The following is a 23,605-nucleotide window of genomic DNA, read 5'->3' as shown; positions in this document are numbered from 1 at the left end:
TAAAATACCTGCAGCTGAGAGGATGCGCGCTCGTATTTCAATGGATATTATGTGCTTGACTCAAAATTACATTACTATTAATTAAATCTTGCTGCCAAGCCACCGCCGCTACACATTTGGCCACTTTCTGCGGTTGCCAATTGCCATTAAATGCACTCAGTATTCTCAGTATTATTTCCCTATTTACACACCCAAATATATACTGTGAGATGCGTATATAATACTATGTGCCGAATTAACCGGCAGAGCATATTCCCCAAGCTCGCTTTGGTCGCTTTTCGTGGGGTACTCAACCGACAATTAGTAGTGGCAATAAAGAAAAGTTTGCATAATATTTATTACTCTGTAATGCGTGGCATCCACTTAAAAGCATTTATGCGCATCTATATATACGCGCGTGTTTGTGTGTGCGCTTGTTCGTCGGTGGCTGCGTGGGGCGCACTCCATCAACGAAAATCCCAGCGAGACCAACACAAAGTACTTTTTACGAGCAATTTCAGCTTAAATTTAATGGCTTTTTTACATGCGCGTACACATAGCCAGCGCCGACCGCCACATACACGCACAGCACTAGTCACACAACCGTGCCTGTGTGTGTGTGTGTGGCTACGCATGCTGCGGAGATCAGAAAAGGAACAATTACAGTGCCAAAACGTAGCTGACATGTCAATTCGCCGGCAAGCGGCAAGCGCGTGTGCGCTGGGGCGTATGAGTGACATTAGAACATTACTGCAGGACGCAAACAAATTTGGCTATACAGCGCCTACATGCGTGTGCATGTATAAGTATACGCACGTGCAAGTGTAGCTACAGCTATGTAGTCCCGGCGGAGTTGTATTTATGCACATATGGCTGAGCGTTTCGATATACAGAAATTGCTATGAGCACAAGGCAGGAACATCCACTGCGAAGTAGAGGAGAATGTGTCCACCGAAGTATTCGCTATTAAAGGTTGCTTAAATATTAAATAAGATCAAAACACAGGTGAAGGTAAAACACATTTCGCACAAATTTCTTGCAAAGATATTAAATTCTCCTTTAAGTTAAAGGCTTTAGCTCGCACATTCGCTCATAAAATGGACTAAGTTTCAGCCTTGCAAGCAATTTTGCTTTAAGCTGACTTTCTACATCTATTACACTTTAGGTGCAACAAATGTTAGCAGCTGCGAGGCGGCGCCTCTCGCATTGAAAGCAATCTGCAACACTTGCAGCAGCCCAGAAGCCACGTTCCTCTCCACTAAAGCATTACTTTTGCCACTCTCTCATCACCACATAGTGGCAGCGCAACGCCGTCGGCGCCATAATATATCATCACGCGTGCCTGCCATTGCATGTGGCATACAACAAATTTACTACATGACACCCGCCACATACACACGCACATGCGCGCACACGCAACGCAGGCTGAGCACCGTTTAAACTTGCTGAGTGGAACATAGGCCGAAGCAGCGCAGCGTGACGCAAAGCCACCGAGGCACCATGGCAGCCCAGAGGCCGCATGGTAGAGCCACCACAAACCACACCGACCCCAACTCAATATATACATACGTCTATATGTACTAGGTGCCATGTACGCGACCGCGTAGTCACATGTGTGTGTGTTCGTACGGTACGTGTGTATAAAGTGGCATAAAGTGACTGTTGGCGTTAAGCAGCAAAAGTGTCACTGCGCCGGCCAGATGATAAATTGAATTGTGCCGCTGCCGCTACCGCAGGCGCTGTTGGAAGGGTATAAAAGGTTTATTGCCATATAATGTGCGTACATACACACGAACTGCACAGTTATATGCAGCTTGTCCGTAGTTGCTTCCCAGTTGCCTGTTCTCTTCATTCCTCACTATCCACTCTTTCGTAATTTTTTATGCCACATTCGACATTCAAGGTAAATATTGCAATGTCAAAGCCAGGTAAGCTCACAGACGAGATGGACTTACGCGTCGCCCTGAATTTGCATTCATGATCATGGGGGCATAACTCCGACGCCTGCTAAAGTATGTGTGGAAAAGCATTATTGTATGTATCTGTATATCCGACTTGATTGTAAGTGCCTGTGAGCAAAGGAGCTGCATCCGCCTTCGTTTTGGAATATTTCTTTAGCAGGACTGATTAGTACTAGAAAAGATGTACCTCGCATTTTTGAGAAATCATTAAAAAATCAAACAGAAGGCCACAATCTGAAGTGTTCTTCAATTCTGGAAAAGAGAATAAAGGGTCTGAAAAACTGTACTCCTTAAGGGAAGGAACTATTCTGGGCCTGATACTGCTTTTAATCAAGGAGCGTACTTCATTTCATTAAAGATAATATTCTTCCATTCTGGGAAAAATTCATACGCACTAACGCAAACCACACACGCATTGCACTTTTGGGTTTTTTTCTGGAAATTGCGTAAATAAATAACAGAAATGAAAAAATGAAATTGTGAAATTGTGAAACCTCGAAAATGTTTAAAGTACTGTGGTTAGTTCATGGCAGCGGTTTTGTGGCCGCGCGCTCGAATGCACACCTGTCGAAAGCTTTTTATGAGCTTGCATTAAAATCAGAAAGTTCTCTTTAACGCAGTTTGCTCATTTTGCATATTTGTGCAAAAGATCAACACAAACAGAAATAATTTAATTAAACGACAATGTTCTGTGCAAAAATATTGCAAAGGCTGACTTCAATGCGCGCAATGCCAATTTCGGCACGTAAAGACTTTGGTTTTGCAGGAATTTCTTTAATAATTGTCCAAATTGAAGTTCATTTACGAAGAGCTTAGGCTTTCTTCCCTCAAGAGGACGATAAGAGGACGACAGATTGTATCTTTATATTTTATAAATTTATGCCGAGGAAATAATTTGCATACCTATGTATCTTACCATATACTGCGGTGTAAGCCATCCTTTGGCAGATGCAGTGAAGGCGAATTTAATTTAGCTCAATGTGGTAAAATGTGTTTGGCGTATAAATATTTATGAACTAATAAAAGCGTTGATACGACTTTCGCAGTGGCGTGGATTTACTCTCGGCGCAAATTCGTTTTCTGACGGTACAAATGTAAGAGATAAGACGGAACCTTTTCTATAGATAAACTCGAGCTCGAGGAAGACAAAGTGGATTCCAAAGGAATGCCAGAACTGATTATTTTAACTCTTCTTCTTTCAAGAAGCAATGATAATTCTCAGTGGCTAAATAAATGAGAGATTGGTGTATTGTGAACCAAAAAAATTTGTTTTTTTAATAATATATAAACACAATAGCATCTAAGCAACCAAACTGAACCCGAGTTTATAACCTTGAAAAATCACATCATTCCTTCAAACTATTTGGCAAATGCTTCATGCTGCCCAAGTCAAAGTGTATAACTAAAAGTTAGATGGACATGGGTGAGAGCAAGTCATCTACACTAACTTGGACATTAAATAGAGAGTAAGGGAGACTAAATGAGACTAAGTGAGAGTACGCCAACATGGGAAATATATAACGACTTCGGATGACTTATCTCCATTAAAATAAGATTTTACGTCTCTCCATTAAATATTTTTCTTCACATAAGAGCACAATCTGTTAAAATACAAAATTTTATAAAGCTAGTCACTTCGAGAGTAGTTTCGCAGAGACAAAAATAGAACTAGTTATGTGTGAAAAATAGTTCCTTCTATGTTGGCCTACTTGGTGCTTATACCCATGGATAAGTGAGAACACCAACGCAGTCAGGTGAGTGAGCATCGAACACACAAAAGCAGCACAATGCAAAAAGGGAGGCAGAAGAGAGAAAAATTACTTACAATAGACTGATTAGAAAATCACTTCCATCCACTTTTACTTAACTCACTCGGCGAACGACAAGCGCACCGAAGCACAGCTGCTGCAGCGTCACCTCCCTGCTATGCGCTGCGAAGAAGGGCACTTAATTTTTCATTCTCATCCGTGGCAGCAGTGGATGAGGGAGAAGGTGCGCCAATGGTTACGCTATGTTAAAATGCTAAAATGGGCGACGTAAGTCAGTTGGCAGCTGCAAGGCCGCACACACACACATGCACACATTGTGGCTGCACACTCGCTGCCTCACCCGCACGTCGAGCCGATTATAGCTGTGCCAGCATCGATATCCTCTTTCCCAGCAAACATCAATGGCATAAACGGTTGCGTCCCACCAGAAACAACAACAACTGCGGAAGAAAAATGGCAAAACTGGCTACAGCAATTCATTTATATATCATAGGTAGATCTTCCTGCACACACTCACACTCACGCATATTAATATATTTAGATAATGCACGCTTGAGGAGCTTGACTTCCTCCTGCTTGGCATTGCGGCAAGACCGATGTAACACAAAACTCGGTGTGGCTGCGATCACGCGGCAAACAACACTTTCAACCCGCACGCCAACTGCCCACAAGCTCGTTCGCTGGCACGACACCCACCGATTGAATGAGTGAGATTGCTTGAATATATGTGTTTAAAGGGCGCTAAGGCCCCCACCTGTTGACTGGAAATACTCACTTGGCGGGTGAGCTGCCAGCGTTGTTGCTGCTGGCATAGCAGCGACGTTGCAAGTGCATTATATCAGTTGGAATTACTAATGCGGGTGCAACAGCGTGCAACAAAGAGTGGCAGGCTTGTCAGTCAAGCTGCGCAAATGGCAGCTGTTGCTCCGAGGCCTGACTCACACGCAACCAAACGGTGAGCCAAGTCAACGCACACCTAAAACACACACGTGACAACTGATATGGGCGCATAAATTGTAAAAGTATGGTAATTTGCAATGTGCACCTGCAAGCAAGTTAACCTTTATCTCAGTATAATATTGACTGAACTTTAATACACCCATTGGACTTGCGAACTTCAGCACGCCGACAAAATTCCGGGAACTGCTTTCAATATCTAGTGTCGAATCAAGACCAAAAGGTACATAACCAGCTAGCGTTTCACAATAAGACTTCACTAGCAGCTGCTCTCTTCTAAACCTTCGATGAGACAACTTCGGGAGCAGATTCCTGTAATATCTTCCTCATCAACATCTGAGATCTGATAATAAAAATTCTCCTTCTTCAAATTAAATTGTTTATTTAATAGCTGGAAGGCACCACACAGACCTAAGGCTCTCTTATGTCAACGACAGCATCCAATTCTTACTCCCTCTTTTGAGTTTTATGAATAAATATTATATAAGAAGCTTGAACTTACCTTGGGCTAAACGGGTCTTAGTAAATGAGACCGACGTGGCAGCTTAACCGGAAGCAGATAGTTTTCATTTCCGTTCATTTTGCTTGTCCTTTACTCCCTCCGCTGAGCGCACTTACGTAAAGAGCGCGTTAGCTCATTTTGGCTTTCTGGTGTCTTGGCCTATCGCTTTGATAACCGTCGTTTATTTTCTCACCTGTCGCAAGGGGAGAGCAGTATTTTTCCTTTAATTGCGTCTGCAATTGCAACAGTTATTTCGCACCATTGTTGTTGCAATTGTATTTATTACATAAAGTGTTGCAGCGACTTCAAACAAAGCTATACATTGCTTTCGCATTTCCTTGTCCCTCCATACCCCGCGCTCTTCGCACTCTTGCTCAGCACAGCGATCTCTGGCCAACACGATTGTGTGCTCCGACGAGGTCACACAACCTTTCGAGGCATTGCACAAGCTCTGCAGGTGGGGGACGGTCGCGGTCGCAGGGATGGCAATTAAATATGTAATTGATATTGCTTTTGTTTTTGTCTTTGCCTTTGCACTTACAATTCAGTTACCTGACATTATCATCGGCGATGTGTTAACGCTCTCGCAAGATGGCCGTTTACTGAGGTGGAGGCAATGGGTGAAGATAAAATTAATTTCCTTGTGGCAGTGTGGCATTGCTCTTTGTTGGCGTGCCGCTGGCCATGCCTCTTTGAAGTGCTCACACTTAGCGAAGTCTCACAACTAGACTTTGACTTTTAATTAATTAAGATAATTGTTGATTGACACTCAAGTAGTTGCAGTCAATGACGATGATTTTCATTTAGTTGCAACAAACTGTTGCACGGTGTACATATTAGTTGGCAAACAACTTTAACACTACTTTTTATGTATTCAAAGTACTTCATGAGAAAATAAGAATTACCAAAAAATATAATAAAAAGCGAAATTATTGATTTCAAAAGGGCGTTTCATTTACCAGTCTTCCAGAAACTCCTGCATTTCGATGAACATCTTTAAAAAACATTCGTTACGACCACACATACAGAAACAAGTATGGTTGGAAGGCGTCGACATGAGCTTCGAGCTATTTCAACATCGCTGAGCGACTTATGCACGCAATCACAAACACACACACATTCGGGGAGGGATAAAGGAAAGCGCTTGATGCACTTGAAGTGCACTTAACAAGCCCTAACAAACTATTACATCTACATCTGCATACACGCCGGCTTATATACTCAAACAGTAGAGCTACACTCTGAGTGTATGTGCGCTTGGCGTATTGCTATGCATTTAAATAGCTACAAATAGCTGTACACAAAATGAGTATGTATGTGTGTGTATGCGCAGACTTGAGTAAATGTGTGTGAAGTATTGCAACTTTCGCTTGAATAGTCAATTTTATTGATTGCTAAGAAGAGAAGAGATTTTCACTGAGCTTAAATGGAAGACACTTAACTATCAAGCGAATATTTTCCTCGCAGGCGAAGTATTTAATTTAATTTTCCAAAAACATTTTAAACAAGAGAACCCTTTAACATCGGCTGGAGTGAATACATACTAAGATATACACCCCGATTCCCGTATTGCATAAAATTATGTAAAACAAGTGAGGAAGAGCTAAGTTCGGGTATAACCCTTGCAGCTTGCAACGATTAAAGCCAAGGAGGTACCTTCATGTACATGGATTGTTAGTTACATGGGGTCTAGTGCCAGTTTTCACCCGATTTTATTCCTTCTAAGCACAAATTTGCTTGCCGTCAGAAGAAAGACACGCTCCTTCATTATCGTTAAGATATCTCACATATTGCCTGATGTATGTTGTATTGACTCGATTCAACCCAGTGACATTCAAGTATACCACTATCAGGAAAAAATACTCTCTGAATTTCAATTATATATCTCACACATTGACCTATATTTTCAGGTAATAACCAACTATCGATACTGGGGTCCACACATTCGGTACATTGAGGCTTGTACAGTTTTGGTTCGATTTGGGAAATTTTTAGTCATAAGGTGGCACAGCTCAAATGAACAATTCGTATAAAGAATTAACATGATATAGTTATTCGTGCTTGGTTTGTACACTGGAAAGTCGGAGCTTCAAATGGAATTTAAAACTATACTATATGAGAATTAGGTGTGGTTGTAGTCCGATTTCGCTCATTTTCGCAATATGATAGAAGAATATGAGAAGAATGTCCCTTACTAAATTTTGTCTAAATCGGTTGGTGGGGTTTCGAGATATGGGATTTCACCAAAAAGTGTCCACGACCATTGTCCAACATTCACACCGGTTTCAATAAAGCCCTCTCATACCATCTCGGCTGAAAAAAAAATATATATAACAACCCTATATCTATCTCGCTAGGTTTTAGGTGAAAATTCCAACAGACAAAGCTTGTATATACATATATATTCTATAGAGCATACGACGTTTTTTTCTGGATTGCGGCAAAACATTTCAATTGATGAACAAATTTTATGGCGATGATTGCCTATCCCGTAGCAGAGTTCACGAGTGGTTTCAACGTTTTACAAGTGGTCGTGAGGACATAAATGACGATCAACATGTGGGCCAATCAAAATCGTGATCACCGGAAATTCCATCGAAACTGTGCGAGAATTCAACAAAAATCAACCGAAATCATCATTGGAATACATGGAAATGGACTAACGACCCAATTGCTCAGAATCCAACATTCGAAGGATGATTATTTGACCAAAAATCACATTTTAACCATTAACCACCCCTCGTATTCACCTGATATGGCAGCGTGCGATTTCTTCCTTTTCGGAAAAATGCATTTTCCCATGAAAGGAAAGCGTTATGCAGACGTTGAGGCCATTCAAAAGGTTTGCACCGGTATACTGGCGACCATACCGTCCAACGAGCTAAAACACTCATTCGACATGCTTTTGGACCATGCCAAAAGCTGTATTTAAACAGAAGGAGACTATTTTGAATAAGATAAATTGATTCTGCCGAAAAAATGCTGTATTTTATATTTGAAGAAATAGCACAAACCTCGATCGCTAACCATTAAACAATTATAGAATTTACTAGCTCACTTATTGATCTTTTTTTCCAATATTATAGATATAATTTATTATCGAATATATATAGGGCATTCTGGAATTAGTGATCTCGCACACCCCTGCTTCCACCGTTGTTTACTGAAGAAATTGAAGGGAAGACAGGTAATCCACTATGCATTAGGCAACGCATGAAATCCACTCAAGGCCAGGGTCAAAGTAGTAGCAGCGAACAATGCAACTAGTTAGACCCGCGTCGTGTCATTCAGTTGTCGAGCAGAGGAAAAAACACGCTAGGCAAATTCATAAATAGAACCCGAGTTGCCACTGCATGCACATTAGCGCACACTTGCTTGCTTCTCGCACTGTTCAACGCACTTAATGAAGCCGCCCATGCACGAATGGAACGAATGAACCAAGCGCCCAACAGCGAGGTATTACCACACAAAGCACATTTAAGCCTAAAGCAGCGGCAGAATTTGTGCAATGTTCCGCATACGCCATGTTTTGTCAGCTGAGCCTCCGCCTGGGCAGGCGCAAGCGCCTTAATTGCAAATTTATTTGTGTGCGCAAAACTCCGCAGCTGTCACAGAGCTTACGTGAAGGATTAGGAGGAATTTGAAAATTATTTTACTGCTGCCTCAATTTGATCCAGGAATTTAAGGGAATCGCTTCATGTTACTATACGATTTCTGTATTTCCGTACTTTTGTTTAAAATAGTTAATATTGTTGAAAATCCAAAAAAAAAATATTGTTTTTCCAAGTGTGAGAAGAGCGTCAATTGAGTAGTAAGAAGGAAATACCGTGATGTAGGATTAACGCAAAGCTTGTCTTCTTGGCTTTTAGAAAAAGCCAATTAAGAAATTGAAAATTCATAGAATTCTACACTCGGGCTTGGAACAATACGGGTATATCCGATTGTGTGCAAAATTAGTCTTTGTTCTTGTGCATTCACAAAATGTTTGCGAATTATTTTAAGGGGTCAGTAGGGTAATCTGGCTTTTTTGCCATTTTTTTTCTTAGCAGTTTTGATTTTACAATAGAACTTTTTTCACATATCAATAGGTATATCGTGGAGTGCACAAACAAATTTTTTCGGAATATTTTTATGACATTTGTCGGAGAAATGGCTGGGTGAATGAGATGCGTTTTTTCACTGGCAGACACGATTTCTCATGTTTAGATCATCTGAAACACAAAAACGTCGTCCGTACTAGAATCATGAAAAAATGTTGATAAATAAAATGGTAACGTTTTTTTCTAATTTTCCCCATGTTTTTTTACATAAATTTTTTCATAACATTGTCAATAAATTATAAAAAACAAGTAAGGAAGGGCTAAGTTCGGATGTCACCGAATATTTTATACTCTCGCATGATAAAGTGATAATCGAGATTTCATTATACGTCATTTACATATATTTCAAATACCGTATTTGTGTAAAGTAGTTCCTGAGATATGGTTTTTGGTCCACAAGTGGGCGACGCCACGCCCATTTTCAACTTTTAAAAAAGCCTGGGTGCAGCTTCCCTCTGCCATTTCTTCCGTAAAATTTAGTGTTTCTGACGTTTTTTGTTAGTCCGTTAACGCACTTTTAGTGATTTTCAACATAACCTTTGTATGGGAGGTGGGCGAGGTTATTATCCGATTTCTTCCATTTTTGAACTGTATATGGAAATGCCTAAAGGAAACGACTCTATAGAGTTTGGTTGACAAAACTATAGTAGTTTCCGAGATATGTACAAAAAACTCAGTAGGGGCCTGGGCCACGCCCACTTTTCCAAAAAAATTACGTCCAAATATGCCCCTCCCTAATGCAATCCTTTGTGCCAAATTTCACTTTAATATCTTTATTTATAGCTTAGTTATGACACTTTATAGGTTTTCGGTTTTCGCCATTTTGTGGGCGTGGCAGTGGGCCGATTTTGCCCATCTTCGAACTTAACCTTCTTATGCAGCCAAGAAATACGTGTACCAAGTTTCATCATGACATCTCAATTTTTACTCAAGTTACAGCTTGCACGTACGGACGGACAGACAGACATCTGAATATCAACTCTACTCGTCACCCTGCTCACTTTGGTATATATAACCCTATATCTGACTCTTTTAGTTTTAGGACTTACAAGCAACCGTTACGTGAACAAAACTGCTGCTATATATATTTCTGGCCTAGGCAACACTAAGTGTTGCCAGGTGCAATCTGACATTTCCATTGGAAAGTTTGACATTTTTTAGCATAACATCACTCAGAACGTTTTGTCATTTAATCGTGAATTGTTTTATTTACAGGGAATTAAAAAATTCATCTCGGTCAAAAAAAGGAATTAACTCGTGAACATTTCCGTGCGATCAAATTTCACAACTTTCGACGTGTATTATCACGAACTAAAATCTTTGTATGGCTATGAAGCACCATCCTATAGCACTGTGAAAAACTGGTACAAAGAATTGAATCGTGGCCGACGCTCGCTCAAAAACGAATTCCGTGAAGGTCGTCCAAAAACAGCCGTTGTACCAGAAAACATCGATGCCGTACGTCACGTAACATACCTTCAGATAGAGGCATGCCTATGCATTTCTCCCACCAGCATACATTCGATATTGCATGAACAAAAAAAGGCTCGTGTGGATTGGTGTAAATAAATGCTGAAAAAATACGATCGCGGTGCTCCAAAAGACGTTTATAAGATCGTCACAGGTGACGAATCACGGATCTATGCGTATGAGCCCGAAACAAAACAGCAATCGATCGTGTGGATCTTCCAAGACGAGCCAAATCCAACGCAAGTTGTTCGTGGAAGAAGCACTTCGAAGCAAAGGGTCGCCTGTTTCTTCGGCAAAACTGGTCATGTGGCGACTTAAGCAACGTAGGACGGTCAATTCTGAGTGGTACACCAATATATATCTTTGTTCACATAACGGTTGTTTGAAATCTTAAAAGAGAGATAGGGTTATATATCGAAAAACGAACAAGAGAGAGAAACGAATCATTGTGTCCACCATGACAATGCGAGCTCTAACACATCGGCTCACACCAGCGCCTTCTTGACCGGCCAAAATGTCGAATTGATGGGTCATCCGCCGTACAGCCCTGACTTGGCATCCAATAACTTCTTTTTATTCCCACGCATCAAGAAAATAATGCGGGGTCAACGATTTTCGTCGCCAAAAGGTGCTGTTGAAGCATTAAAAGTTGAAAACCATGTTTTGGAAGTGTCTCAATCGGAGTGGAAAAAGTGCTTCGAAAATTGGTTTGAGCGCATGCAAAAGTGTATAAATCTTGATGGAGAATATTTTGAAAAACAATAAAACCATTTTCGTTGATAAATATTCCTATTTTCATTATTAGGCCAGAAATATATATAGCATAATTGAAAAAAGATTACCCTACTGACCCCTTAAGATCGAAATTTTAAATAATTAATGTTGTTGCAAAAAAGTTGCTAGCTTTACAAGTTAGCCTACATTGCAGCTCGCAGCGGACTTTGTAATTTATTTTTAAATATTTTCCATGCCATTGCGAGTCGCTTTGTCGCACAATTACCGCTCGAGCGTACTCAAGTGTATGCCACAAGGCCAGCGGCTACAAAGCATTGTGGTTGCGCACACGCCTCGCTGACCAGATCCACCCCACGTCACACACATCCACCACGCTTTCCTCAATTATGAATGTGGTGGTGGATAAGTAGGTGGCTTGTGTTGCCACCACATCTCGGTGGCTCGGTGGCTGCGCTGCATTTTCATGCATAAATAGACACCTAAACGCTGAAGTAGCTCTTAAATCGCAAAGAGATACTTTTCGCCACTTTAGAGCGCAATCTTCCGCCCGCTTTGGCACTTACGCTTTTGAAATATATGTAAATGACGTATAATGTTCTTGCAGGATTATCACTTTATCATGCGTCGGCGGTATAAAAAGAAGATGACAAAATTTAGCGCTCGTTTGTCCTTACCGTTTTTTATAATTTATTTTTGACAATGTTTGGGAAAAATTTACACACAAAAACATGGGGAAAATTAGCCATAAAAAAACGTCAAAAACTTTTTTAATATCAAATTGTTTCATGATTCCATAGGGACGATATATTTAGATGATCTAAATACATGCCAATAAATTTGTGATTCCTTGCATAAAACACCACATTTTCGTCGATTTTAAAGCCGCCTTCCGCAACACGAAAAAAACCGCCTCTATGCTGCTATGTCTGAACTTTGTAACCCCGCAAAATAATACGGCTGTTTAATTGACGTTGAGCAATACCAAAAGCTCCATCAGGTTGGGGAGGGACCTCTCCGAGCCGATCGATACCAAACGAGGATTCAGTCAAGGCGACTCCCTAACGTGCGATCAATCTACTCTTGGAGAAAATAATACAAGCTGCAGAGCTAAATAGAGAAGCTACAATCTTCTATTTACAAGAGTGCTGGTGTTCGCCGATAATATTGATGTCATTGGCCTTAACAACTGGTTCTTAACAAGGAACGAAATACCTCCTGCCATCAAACAAATAGTTGTCACACTCGCCACTTGGCTCCCACGTCACTGTTCCCAGTCATAATTTCGAAGTCGTAGATAATTTTGTCTGTCTTGAAACCAGTATCAACACCACCAACAATGTCAGCCTGGTGCCAACAGGTGCTTCTTTGGACTGAGTAAGAGGCAACTGAGAAGTAAAGTCCTCTCTCAACGAACAAAGGTCAAATTCTACAAGCCACTTATTATTCCCGTCTTGCTATATGGTGCAGAGGCTTGGACGATGACAACATCTGATAAGTCGGAGTTATGAGTTTTCGAGAGAAAAGTTCTGCGGAAGATTGATGGTCCTTTGTGTATTAGCAACGGTGAATACCGTAGCCGATGGAACGATCAGCTATACGAGTTGTACGACGATATTGATATAGTAAAGCGAATTAAGAGACAGCGGCTGCGTTGGCTAGGTTATGTCGTCTTTGAGAGTATTCGGGGAAGCAGAGGAAGAGGAGACCTCCACTCCGTTGGAAAGACCAGGTGGAGAAGAACCTGGCTTCGCTTGGAATCTCCAATTGGCAATTTATGGAAAGAAGGTAGCTCGTCTTCGGCTTTCCTTCCACTCTTCCCTCCACTCTTCCCTCCACTCTTCTTTACACACATCCTTACATAAACACACATACATATATACTCACACTCACACACATCGAACTGACGATATACGCTTGATAGTGAAGGAAGCGGAAATGAGCGAAGAGCGTGATGCCGGAAGTGAAAATAATAACGCCGCCTACTGTGCCTCTGCAAGAGCGGCTGCCGGCAAAGATGGAAAATGTTGTCTGCATGCAGCAGCCCAAATGCCAACTTGCCACGCGAGTGGAGTAGTCACGTCAGCTAGCAAGCCAGCAGGCAGGCAGGCAAGCAAGTAGCCGACCAACCGAGCAGCCAACAATACAAACAGCTTTGCCGCGCTAAGTAGTTGCTACTTGTGCCACAAATGCGCACTTGCAGCAGAATGCTGAAAGCAACTTTAATAGTTGTGCCGCTGAAGATGTCGTGCTGAAGGAGATGGAAGTGACTTGCCAGCGCCATCAGCAGTCGCTTTGTTCTTGCCGCATGCCGCACGCTTTGTTAGTCACACGCCGAGCGAATATTTCCGCTTTCCTCTTTTATTGCGAACTGCCGCGCTGTAATGTTTTACTTTCTTCCTCAAATTTGTTGTCTTACATTCTGCGTTGTTTTGTTTTTCCCGCTTTCGTTCTTTTCCCGTGTACTTTCCTTTGAGAAAGTCTCAAGTGTCTGCACGACCAGCCCGCGGCTGTGGTCCATGTTGCTGCCACTGCTGTTTGTTCTCATATGGGAGCCGCACTCTTTTTGCCTTGCCGCCTTGCCATATTGCCGTTCCGCCGTCTTGCCGCTGTGCGACAAAAGAAAAAACTGCGGCGACATTTTATGGGCCACCGAAAAATGACAGCAATGGCATCGCTGGTGCGCAGAAAACCATCGCGCTGTAATTCTGCGCTATATTATACAACAACAACAACAATAATTGCAATAAAGCACCACACGCCAAGAGCAGCAACACTACACGCAACACACACTCGCAGAAATAAAGAAACACGAGAAGAAGAGCCTGAAGGGGGGAAGGGGGGGTTGGGCAGCAGCAGCTCGTTGGTAGAGCGGTATATTTATGGTGGAAGTGATTGCGTGTAATTGCAAAAATTGCGTTAAATTATTGAAACGTACGCAACGAACCAGCAGGCCAAAAGACAGGGCGAGAACACTACAAAATTACAACAGCAGGAGAGGCGAGCAAAATGAAGAAGGAGAACCGCGGCTGATATACATACACTCTTTTTCCCAGCAGTTGGAACTACCATGATACCTTTGTGAAGAAACCGAAAAAATTAAAGGACCGGTTTCAATCGTACATAGAACTTTATTTAACTGAAACATTAAAGCAACGTGCTTACCGAATGAATTTAACCAGTCAGATTTCAATTGGAGTCAGATTTTGGGAGAAATTCTATAATAATTCTAATATATTAAAAGTATCGAGTTTCGAGCGACTATCTTTCGAAGATACAACAAATGTAGGTCACATTTTGGCTGTTGTAACTTTCTTAGTCTTCTCGTAGATACCAACCTCAGCATCCCTAGAGTACTGACGATATTTCCAATTTAGCTCGACATAGCGAACATTGTAAATCATTTTAATTGGATTTGTTCTGCAGAGAGAAAAAAATTGAAAATTGAGGCTATGAAATCCAAATGAAGGAGACCGACCTTCAGGTATGTGTTGCGAAAAGTTCACGCAACGTCGAAACGGAAGTGGCAAGGTGCCAAAACGAACCACACACATTATCCAACTTATTCCGGTGGCCACATACGCACAACAATACAATAGTAAATATATATAATCCGCCATACATATGTGGCTTAATGAATTGCTCCGAAGTGGAGCATACTTCGTGCGTGCGTTTTCGCCCGTCTTTCCGCCATCGCCGAAATTAAAACAATAAACTTTTTGCGCACCAATAAATTTCGGACTCATCCGCTTTCGCAATTAATTTTTGCGACCATAAATGGAAATTGTTTAATAAAATTATAAACAGTTAAATATTATGCGCATATCAATTTCAAATATTTGCAGCAATCAAAGGATTTAATTGAAAATATTTAATTTATGAATGCTATTGTTGAAATCTCTGTTAAAAAAACAGATAATGGGGAAACAATCTAATTCTGTGAGCAAAAAACAGTAAGGCTTTTTGATTTAAATTTCACGCGTTTTTTTTTTTTTTTGTTTTAGGTTGGTATGACTGTCAGTGACATCTGTGCTGAATGTCATATCAAAATAATCATTAGTGCTTAGCATACGCTTGTCTTTCTGAAGTACATAAAGTGCATTCGCCGATTTCTACCATGAGTGAAATTATTCAAGAAAGAAGTTCCTTTAAATTTTGTGTGGAGATTCAAACTTCTTTTATCGAAAAGTTCAGAATGTTGGAAAAGGCCTTCGGTGGTAAATGTTTGTCACAAGCAAGTATTTTTGATTGGTACAAACTATTTAAAGATACTCGAAAACACGTTGACGTCGAACCGTCCTGGACGGACGGCCATCAACTTAAACTGATGATCAAGACGTCAATAAAATTTAGAAAAGGTGCTGGAGAAACGTCTTTCGTCCATTCTGAAAGAACATTTGGGTCTAAGAAAAGTGGTTGGTCTCTGCCCAAGGCATTGAATAATTTAACTGAAATCTGTCACAGAGCTAAAAGCAATATTTTTGACTAATGCCAGTTTCGGTTATGTCTTCGTTGATGACGACGCAGCTTGATATTATTTCATGTGAGGGCAGATACTCCTTGACTAGCTTTGAGTGCACAGTTAGCAAGCTCAGAGCTAGTATTGGCGCTGTGCTGTCGCAATACGTTTACCGCCACCTTGATAGCAGCCATTTCTGCATAAAAAACACTACAGTACAGTAGCAATTATCCAAGTTTCCAGGAAAAAGTATTGGAATTTCCTTGTTGGACCCCTTCATATACAAAACTTCGATGAGCCTTTTAGGGCATATTTCGCAGCATTAAACACTACCTTTGCTAAGAACGTCCACATTTTCCCTACAGCTCCTCTATGGCTCCTATAAAACAATATCTACCTTCCTTACTCTCTTCTCAATATTTCTTCTCCATGAAAGATTTTTATCAAAGAAAAGAACGAGGTATTTCATCTTATCAACACGTTGAAGACAAGAGCCTCCGAATAAGATAAGAGGAACCTCTGGAATTTTGTATCTTCTGAAAAATTAAACCATTTTGGTTTAGCTTGGCCAAGCCGTTTCTATTCGCTTCGCTCATTTGGATACCACGCTGATGTACCCTTGTATTAGTTCGTAGACTTAAAGCATAAGCCATATTCTTTAAATACAATTTTCCCTTGTTCTATCCTTCAACGGAGAACTATAGAATGCTGTTATTATTTTATTGTTGATTTTGTACAAAAAATTAACTTTTTATTCATGTATGACAACAACAAAATTTTCACAGCCGGAATTCGTAGTATTTTTAAAACCGCAATGTGAATTACAAGTGGAAAAACTTCGTCCAACACGCAATCAAAAATGAATTTTAAAATCATTTATTTGTCGCCTCGTTTTATATGCCAATTCTCGTTTATTCCCTCACTAACCATGGAAGCGCAAATTTAAATATAAAAGGATCAATTCATTTGGCTCATTAAACGGCATAATGTCCCGTTTAAAATTACAATCATTTCTACAAAAGCAAAATTACTTGTGCCACACACAGTTCACGTGGATACGCTCGCTCACATCGCCATGTACACATGCGCGAGTGTGTGTGCGTGAAATAACTGTGTACAGTTAGCACTTCGCCCAATAGAATATAATGATCAGCCGGATTTATTCATAAAATTTCATCGCATTTTGCAAATTTTATTTTCGCACATAATCAAAATCATTTACAAGCTTCGTATGTACCATACATTATATAACGGGTGATCCAAGTAGATGTACTTTTTTCAATAGCCTTTTTTTGACGCGTGAGTCGTGTCAGGCTGTCATGCTATTTTTGGATAATATATTTGATCGAACAGCACGCAATGGAGAAAATATAGCAGTCGTAGCTGATACTGCACACGAAGATGGTGGATAGTCGATTCGGCGCCGTTCTCAGCAACTCGGACTATCGTATGGAACGACTTGGCGCAAAACCTAAAGCTTCTCGACCTTCCTAAGAGATATCGCTTCGCTGTATGGGCTCTTGAAAAGTTCCAAGAAGATCCGACGTATTCGAGCCTAATTTCGTTCAGCGCTGAGGCCCATTCCTGGGTCAATTGGTATGTAAACAAGCAAAGTTGCCGCATTTAGGATGAAGGGATCCAAGATCTGTCATTTCATCTAAGAAAAACAACGGTTAGGTATGGTTGTGAGCCGATAAAATCATCGGTCCTTACTTCTTCAAAAAATATACCGGTAAGAACGTAACCGTTAATAGCGTTACTTCCCACACATCGCTTCAATCAATGGATTTATTAAGAGAAAACTTCGGTGAGCAGATACTTTCACGTTTTGGGTCAGTCGATTCGCCACCAAAATCGTGTGATATCACACCGTTAGACTTTTCCTGGTGAGGATATATAAAATCTAAAGTCTATACGGATAATTCCGCTTAAGTCGAAGCAATTCGGCAAAAGATCACGCGTGTCACTCGCGAGTTACCAATCAAAATGCTCGAACGAGTCATCGAAAATGGGACTCGACGGATGGACCAAAAGAGTCGTCGCCTCAGCCAACATTTGAAAGAGATAATCTTCAAAAAATAATTTCTAAAGAATATTCTTTTCGAATAATAATAAACATTCCTGATTAAATTTGATGATTCTATGTTTTTCTCTTAAAAAAGTAGGGACCCTCGAAATGGATCACCCTTTATAATACATAATGTGTACACATGCATTAACGAGTAAAGCGAATTTGCTTGTGTATGTGTTTCGGGCCACGTCCTCACTCCAAGTTTCATCAAATTTCGGGGTGGCTATTGATTGACTGCCTGAAGAGTTTTTAATATCACGTACTTAGCTGTTGAGTCCCGTTACCACAATCAAGTCGCACGCACAAACACAGTGGTTCGGCAGCAGCTCATGAAAACTCAAATTAAATAAAAATGAAGGCTCAAAACCGCATGTTTTTCTTCTGCGTTCAATTTTAATGGTGTCGTGTTAACACTTGCCACAGGAATGCATGCATACACGCGCACATCACCGTGTTGGCCTAATAGACTGTGAATACCATTTGTAATCGGACCTTTGAAATTATTTTATTATTGTGTTGTGCGTATATACGGAAAAAAGCACCTTCCGAACGCCTATAACTTCTGCTTCAGAAAATTGGAAGCATTTGGTATGATTTACTCGACGCCGATACAAAATACAACTCACTTAGTTGATGGTTCACACCAATAATATCATTGATATTTAATTTAAGAAACCTTTTGCGAAACATTTATAGTTTCTTATCTGAAATCGTTATTGAAAATTTAATGTACTCGTTGGACATAACTCATAGAGTCCATTAGCTCTTCATTCAATTCTCGAATATAATCCTTTTATTCATAATTACAGCGGCACTGAATTCCGCCAGCAAAATCGAACAATCCGCCATTGTTGGTCTCGGCATTGTTTGTTGTAGGATGCGACCTGTCGCCAATCGCGTGTTAATTACAATTCCCATTAAACGCAATATAATATAATTGAATTCCCAATATGCGCAAATGTCATGACCCAATTTGGAGGAACAAATGTTTATGCCACGAATTAGTCGTGGCTCCGCTGTGTGTGTGTGTGAGTGAGTGTGCACCTTCGCGTAGATAAACCAATTGTGCGTAAGCCCCAGAACGTTAAATGCGAACATTTACAATCACAGCGGTACTTACATAAGGGTATATGAATATGGTTGCATATATATACATAAACGAGCGAATGCCAGAAGATTTCTGCGAGAGTTTATTGAATTTCTATTATTTAATTTCGCTTTTCTTTACTTTTTCCAGACACTCGCGCAAATGGCAGCTCTGGCGTATGTGGGGCCCGCAGCCCCACGGCGGCACACACAGAAATACAATGAAGTCGATAGCCCTGCACCTGCTTTCACTCCTTCATAACGGTATTTGTTGAGAAGCTAAAAGAAAGGTCAAGCATTAACCGGCTGTCAGATAACGGCATACGAAAAATGTGAAAAAATAAAATCAGAAAGTGAAATATAAAATGCAAATAATAACAGCGAAACAATAATATCAAAACGAAAATTTCTATAACTTTAAGCAACAACAACAATGCGTAACTATATTTATACAGTGAAAGCGAGAAATCGACATGCAAAATGTCATTACTTGCTTGCATAGGAACTTCAATAAACTTAGCATGTTTCCGCTTCTAATATCCTTTCCCATGATATCATATGCTCGCTGATTCAGATTAACGTCCTGGTTCTATACAAATCGCTTTTCTTAAGTCGGGTTTGGTCTGACATGTAACAGGCCCTTATACAAATCTTCCATAAGTTTAAAGCATAACCCTAAAAAGCGTTCCATGAACCAAAGCAGAATTACGAGACCATTCTTCAGATCTCCTCGTGGATTATAAAGCTCCTTGGTACTTATTGCTATACCTGAATCTCAGAGAAATTTAACTAAGCAAAAGATAATAAATGACTGATTGGCAAATCTTTGACAAAGTTTTCTTGACATGCAAGCTCATTTTCTATTACGTTTATGTCCAATTGTCCTTAGTACATAAACACAAGTACCAGGCTGTTCATTAAGTTTTGTCGTTTCATAAGAAAAACACAATTTTATAATTCAAAATACGCTTTATTATTCAGTATAATCTCCCTGAACATTAATACACTTGCTCCATCGATCCTCCAATCTGTGGATCCCATCGCTGAAGTGAGAATCCGGAAGGTCTGTAAAATAAGCTTCAACAGCCGTTATGACCTCTTTATTTGATGAAAAACGCTTCCCACGCCAAATCTGGTGAATACGGTGGGTGCTCCAACAATTCGAACTTTAATTCATGGATTTTAGCCATTGTCAGATTGCTCTTGTGACACAGAGCATTGTCCTAATGAAAAAAGCTTTTTTTCCTGCAAACCGGGTTTTTCACGAATTTTTTCCTTCAACTGGTCCAAAAGGTTACAATAATATTCAGTATTAATTGTTTTACCAATTTGCAATTAATCCACAAACAAAATTCCTCTCGCGTCCCAAGAAACTGATGCCATAACCTCCTTGGCCGATTTCCGGACACGAACTCGTTTGGAAGCCGAACAACCAGGTTCACACAATTCGCCTCTTGTTTCGATTCAGGACCATGGTGATAGACCCAAGTCTCATCCGAAGTGACGAATTGACGCACAAAATCCAATTTATCCTTTTAAAAACGCTCCAAATGTTGCTGAGAAAGTCGCATTTGAAAGTGTTTTTGTTCCATTGTTAGCGAATGCGGCACCCACTGTGCACACAGCTTTCTAAAACCCAAATTTCACTTAAAATATGTCTCACGCTGCCTAATGAGATGTGTAGAGCCTCTACTAATTCTCTCTCAGTCAATCGACAATCTTCCAAAACCATATCCTGTATTTTGGCTATGGTTTCTGGTCTTGATGCGCTTTTTGGACGTCCTTCACATAGATCGTCTTCAAGGCTTGTACAACCACGTTTACATTCAGCAATCCATCTTTCTACTGTTCTAATTGTAGGCAAACAATCTTTATACACTTTTAGCATTCGTTTGTGAATTTCTTTTGGTGCTACAACTTCCAAAATTATGAATTTTATCACTGCACGATATTCAATTTTTTCCATTGTAAAAAAATACTGTGACACGGCGACACTAAATGGCTTGTAAACAAAGAATGAATCGACAGATTGAAATGAAACTTCTCAAACGTTCCTATGAAGAGTGCACCAACAAAACAAACAAAAATTTGGGCTGGTAGCAACGCCCTCTCTTTTCGAACTACAAAACTTATTGAACTACTAGCAGCACAGCTTTTGGAAACTATTCTGTCCTTTAGAAAAGCCAGCACTGGCTTAATTTAATTTTCTTTATTAAAAAAAAAAAACTCTAAAAATATTTATGAATTGAAAATTTTTACAAAAAATCTTCGAAGTTGTCATTGCAATTTTAATTGACCAGACTCAGCAAACATATACATAGATATGAGAACATCTTCTTGTTGTATGATGTACTATTCCCTCGAATCTGCTAGAATTTATTAAGCTCCAGAAAATTAATAATCCCGCACTTTGCCATAGGAGCGAACTTTAAGTCAGCGAGCAGGGCGAAGTAATACAGCATTGCCGGGTTAATATTACAAAGGTAACCTTGCGCCACGCAGCAGCAGCGAAGCAATCAACGCAGCTAGCAGCGTAACAATAAGCCCGCCGAAACAAACCCTAAAACAACAACAAAACAAAACGATAACTGCAAAATATAAAAGAAACTTTGCAGAGCGAAAAAGGGTTGCGCCGTAAATTCACAAGCGTCAGTTCACGTGACAAAAGCGTTGCGGCGCATTCCTTTTTGCGCGTGTGGCTGTGTGTGTGTGTGTGTTTTCGTGCGCCAACAGCTGTCTGTCGTCACTCGACCGCTAAGTGGAGCATTTGCTGGCAATTTGCGTAAAGCGCCGCCACGCGCAACAGACCCGCACCAACACATGCACGCACTTCACCACATACAAGCAAGGACTACAGCAAGGGCATGTCCATAAACATATACTATATATGTAAGTATTCGTGCTTATGTATGCGTGTATGCGCATACATGTCGCCACAAGCAGTGTTATTGGAGTGCGTTCAATTCAGCACTTTCATCCACTCATTGCAATGATTGACGTCCACTTGCGAAATGTGGCCAACTCACTGAGTGAGCGACTCACACACGCACAGCGCGCTTAAGCCCTTTGTTGCCGCGCTTCTCAATGTTGCCGCAATTGCTGTGTAACGGTGCATGGCTGCCAATTGTGGCGCTCGTTTGTGATCATTGTCAACGCTTTGTTGTTATTGTAGGTATCGGTGCTTTTGATGATATACGCGAAAAGTAAGCAACCGTCGCTCTGGTGACGCAGGGCGTATACGCAACTAAATTGTATGGGAGAAAATCAGCCTCAATATTACATACATACATATATACATATGTGTATGTATTGTTCGTGTAAAAATGTACGTGTATATGTAGGTCATGCCAAAAACTTTAACACATCTGGTTAACCTCATGAATCCCCTAAAAACGCAATAGATACGAAAGAAATTCAATAAAAAAGTGAGCGAGTGAAGCGAGTGCATAAAGTGGAAAGATAGCAAAGGTAACGGTGGTTGTCGCAACAACAACGGCGCACATCGGCAGTCTAGCAAATATGTCAAAACATAAAGGTGAGTGACAAAGAAATCGAAAAATTTCGAAATCTACTAAGCTGAACTAAAAACAGAAAATTATTTGAAAATAAGTTGAAAGTGTAATGATTGGAAGCTCAGAGAACTGTATGAGAGTTTTTGAACTTAAAAATACGAAGAAAACGATTTTACTCATCTGATTTTAAATATAGTTGTTACTTTCTTTTTTTACTTAGTTTTCACCAACAAAATCGTAGACAACCGCTTTAAATGCATTCCCACAAATATTAATAAAATATTTTGTGCTAGCTTTGTGCAAGTTCGCCCCACGGTGGACCCATTTCCTGCAACTAGCCGGAAACTAAGACCGGAAAAAATCCCTTAACGCCAACAAATGCATTTAAATACGCAAATTCTAAAATATTCAGTTATTTTCCACGCGCAGCTGCCGACAGGAATGAAAATTCGTCCTTTTTCCATTCAAGGCAGCAGCAACTAGCAGAAACGCCAACACGCTCCGGTGAATTTACGGCATTTGAACTTAACGTGTGCATGCATGTGTGCGTGTTGCCCTGTCAATTTGTGGCTGCACAGAAACGCAAACGCACACACACACGAGAGCGCAACCACAAATGAAAGATTAAAGTCAGAAATTTCCTATTTCGCCTGGCATAATTCCCCAAAATGTTGGTAAAATCGAGTTTGTTTTACTTCTGCACATCTTCCGGTCAGTGGCGGCGCTCTGGTGTCGAGCCAAAGTAGAAGTTTAACCCGACCCAATAATTTGTGGTTGTATTTGTAATACATAAACATTTTTCGAAAATGGAGGAGAATGAAAACTGAAAAGGAAGCTTGTTTGGAAAAGAATAGAAAGCATATCAAAAATGGATATATGAGAATTGAGGCTTTAAGTCTTCGCCCAGTGCAGCCAATAAAAAGGTGGAATGTTATATTGATTTTATTTCTTTATTTTTGGGTAATTTTTGCTTCTATGAATCAAGAACCAGGCTCCACCTCCAACTA

At 40.4% G+C, this 23,605-nt stretch overlaps 1 protein-coding gene across 3 annotated transcripts in view; it reads left to right on the top strand.

Moving 5' to 3' along the window:
- The window catches only part of LOC126755020 (5-hydroxytryptamine receptor 2A), a 138,219-nt gene that overhangs the window by 34,310 nt on the left and 80,304 nt on the right, over window positions 1-23,605 (top strand). The window contains exons 2-3 of one of the 3 annotated variants that reach the window (XM_050467279.1): window positions 19,238-19,350; window positions 22,428-22,621. In XM_050467279.1, the coding sequence (XP_050323236.1) occupies window positions 22,606-22,621 (16 nt within the window). In that variant the 5' untranslated portion in view covers window positions 19,238-19,350; window positions 22,428-22,605. Of the gene's footprint in view, window positions 1-19,237; window positions 19,377-19,398; window positions 19,524-22,427; window positions 22,622-23,605 lie in introns of those variants that run through there. The other 2 variants (XM_050467278.1, XM_050467280.1) reach the window with 2 other exon arrangements.

This window comes from Bactrocera neohumeralis, chromosome 4, assembly GCF_024586455.1.
Source record: "Bactrocera neohumeralis isolate Rockhampton chromosome 4, APGP_CSIRO_Bneo_wtdbg2-racon-allhic-juicebox.fasta_v2, whole genome shotgun sequence".
In the NCBI taxonomy this organism is placed as follows: domain Eukaryota; kingdom Metazoa; phylum Arthropoda; class Insecta; order Diptera; family Tephritidae; genus Bactrocera; species Bactrocera neohumeralis.
The sequence above is the reverse complement of the archived record's forward strand: the minus strand, read 5'-3'. Positions and strand labels throughout refer to the sequence as shown.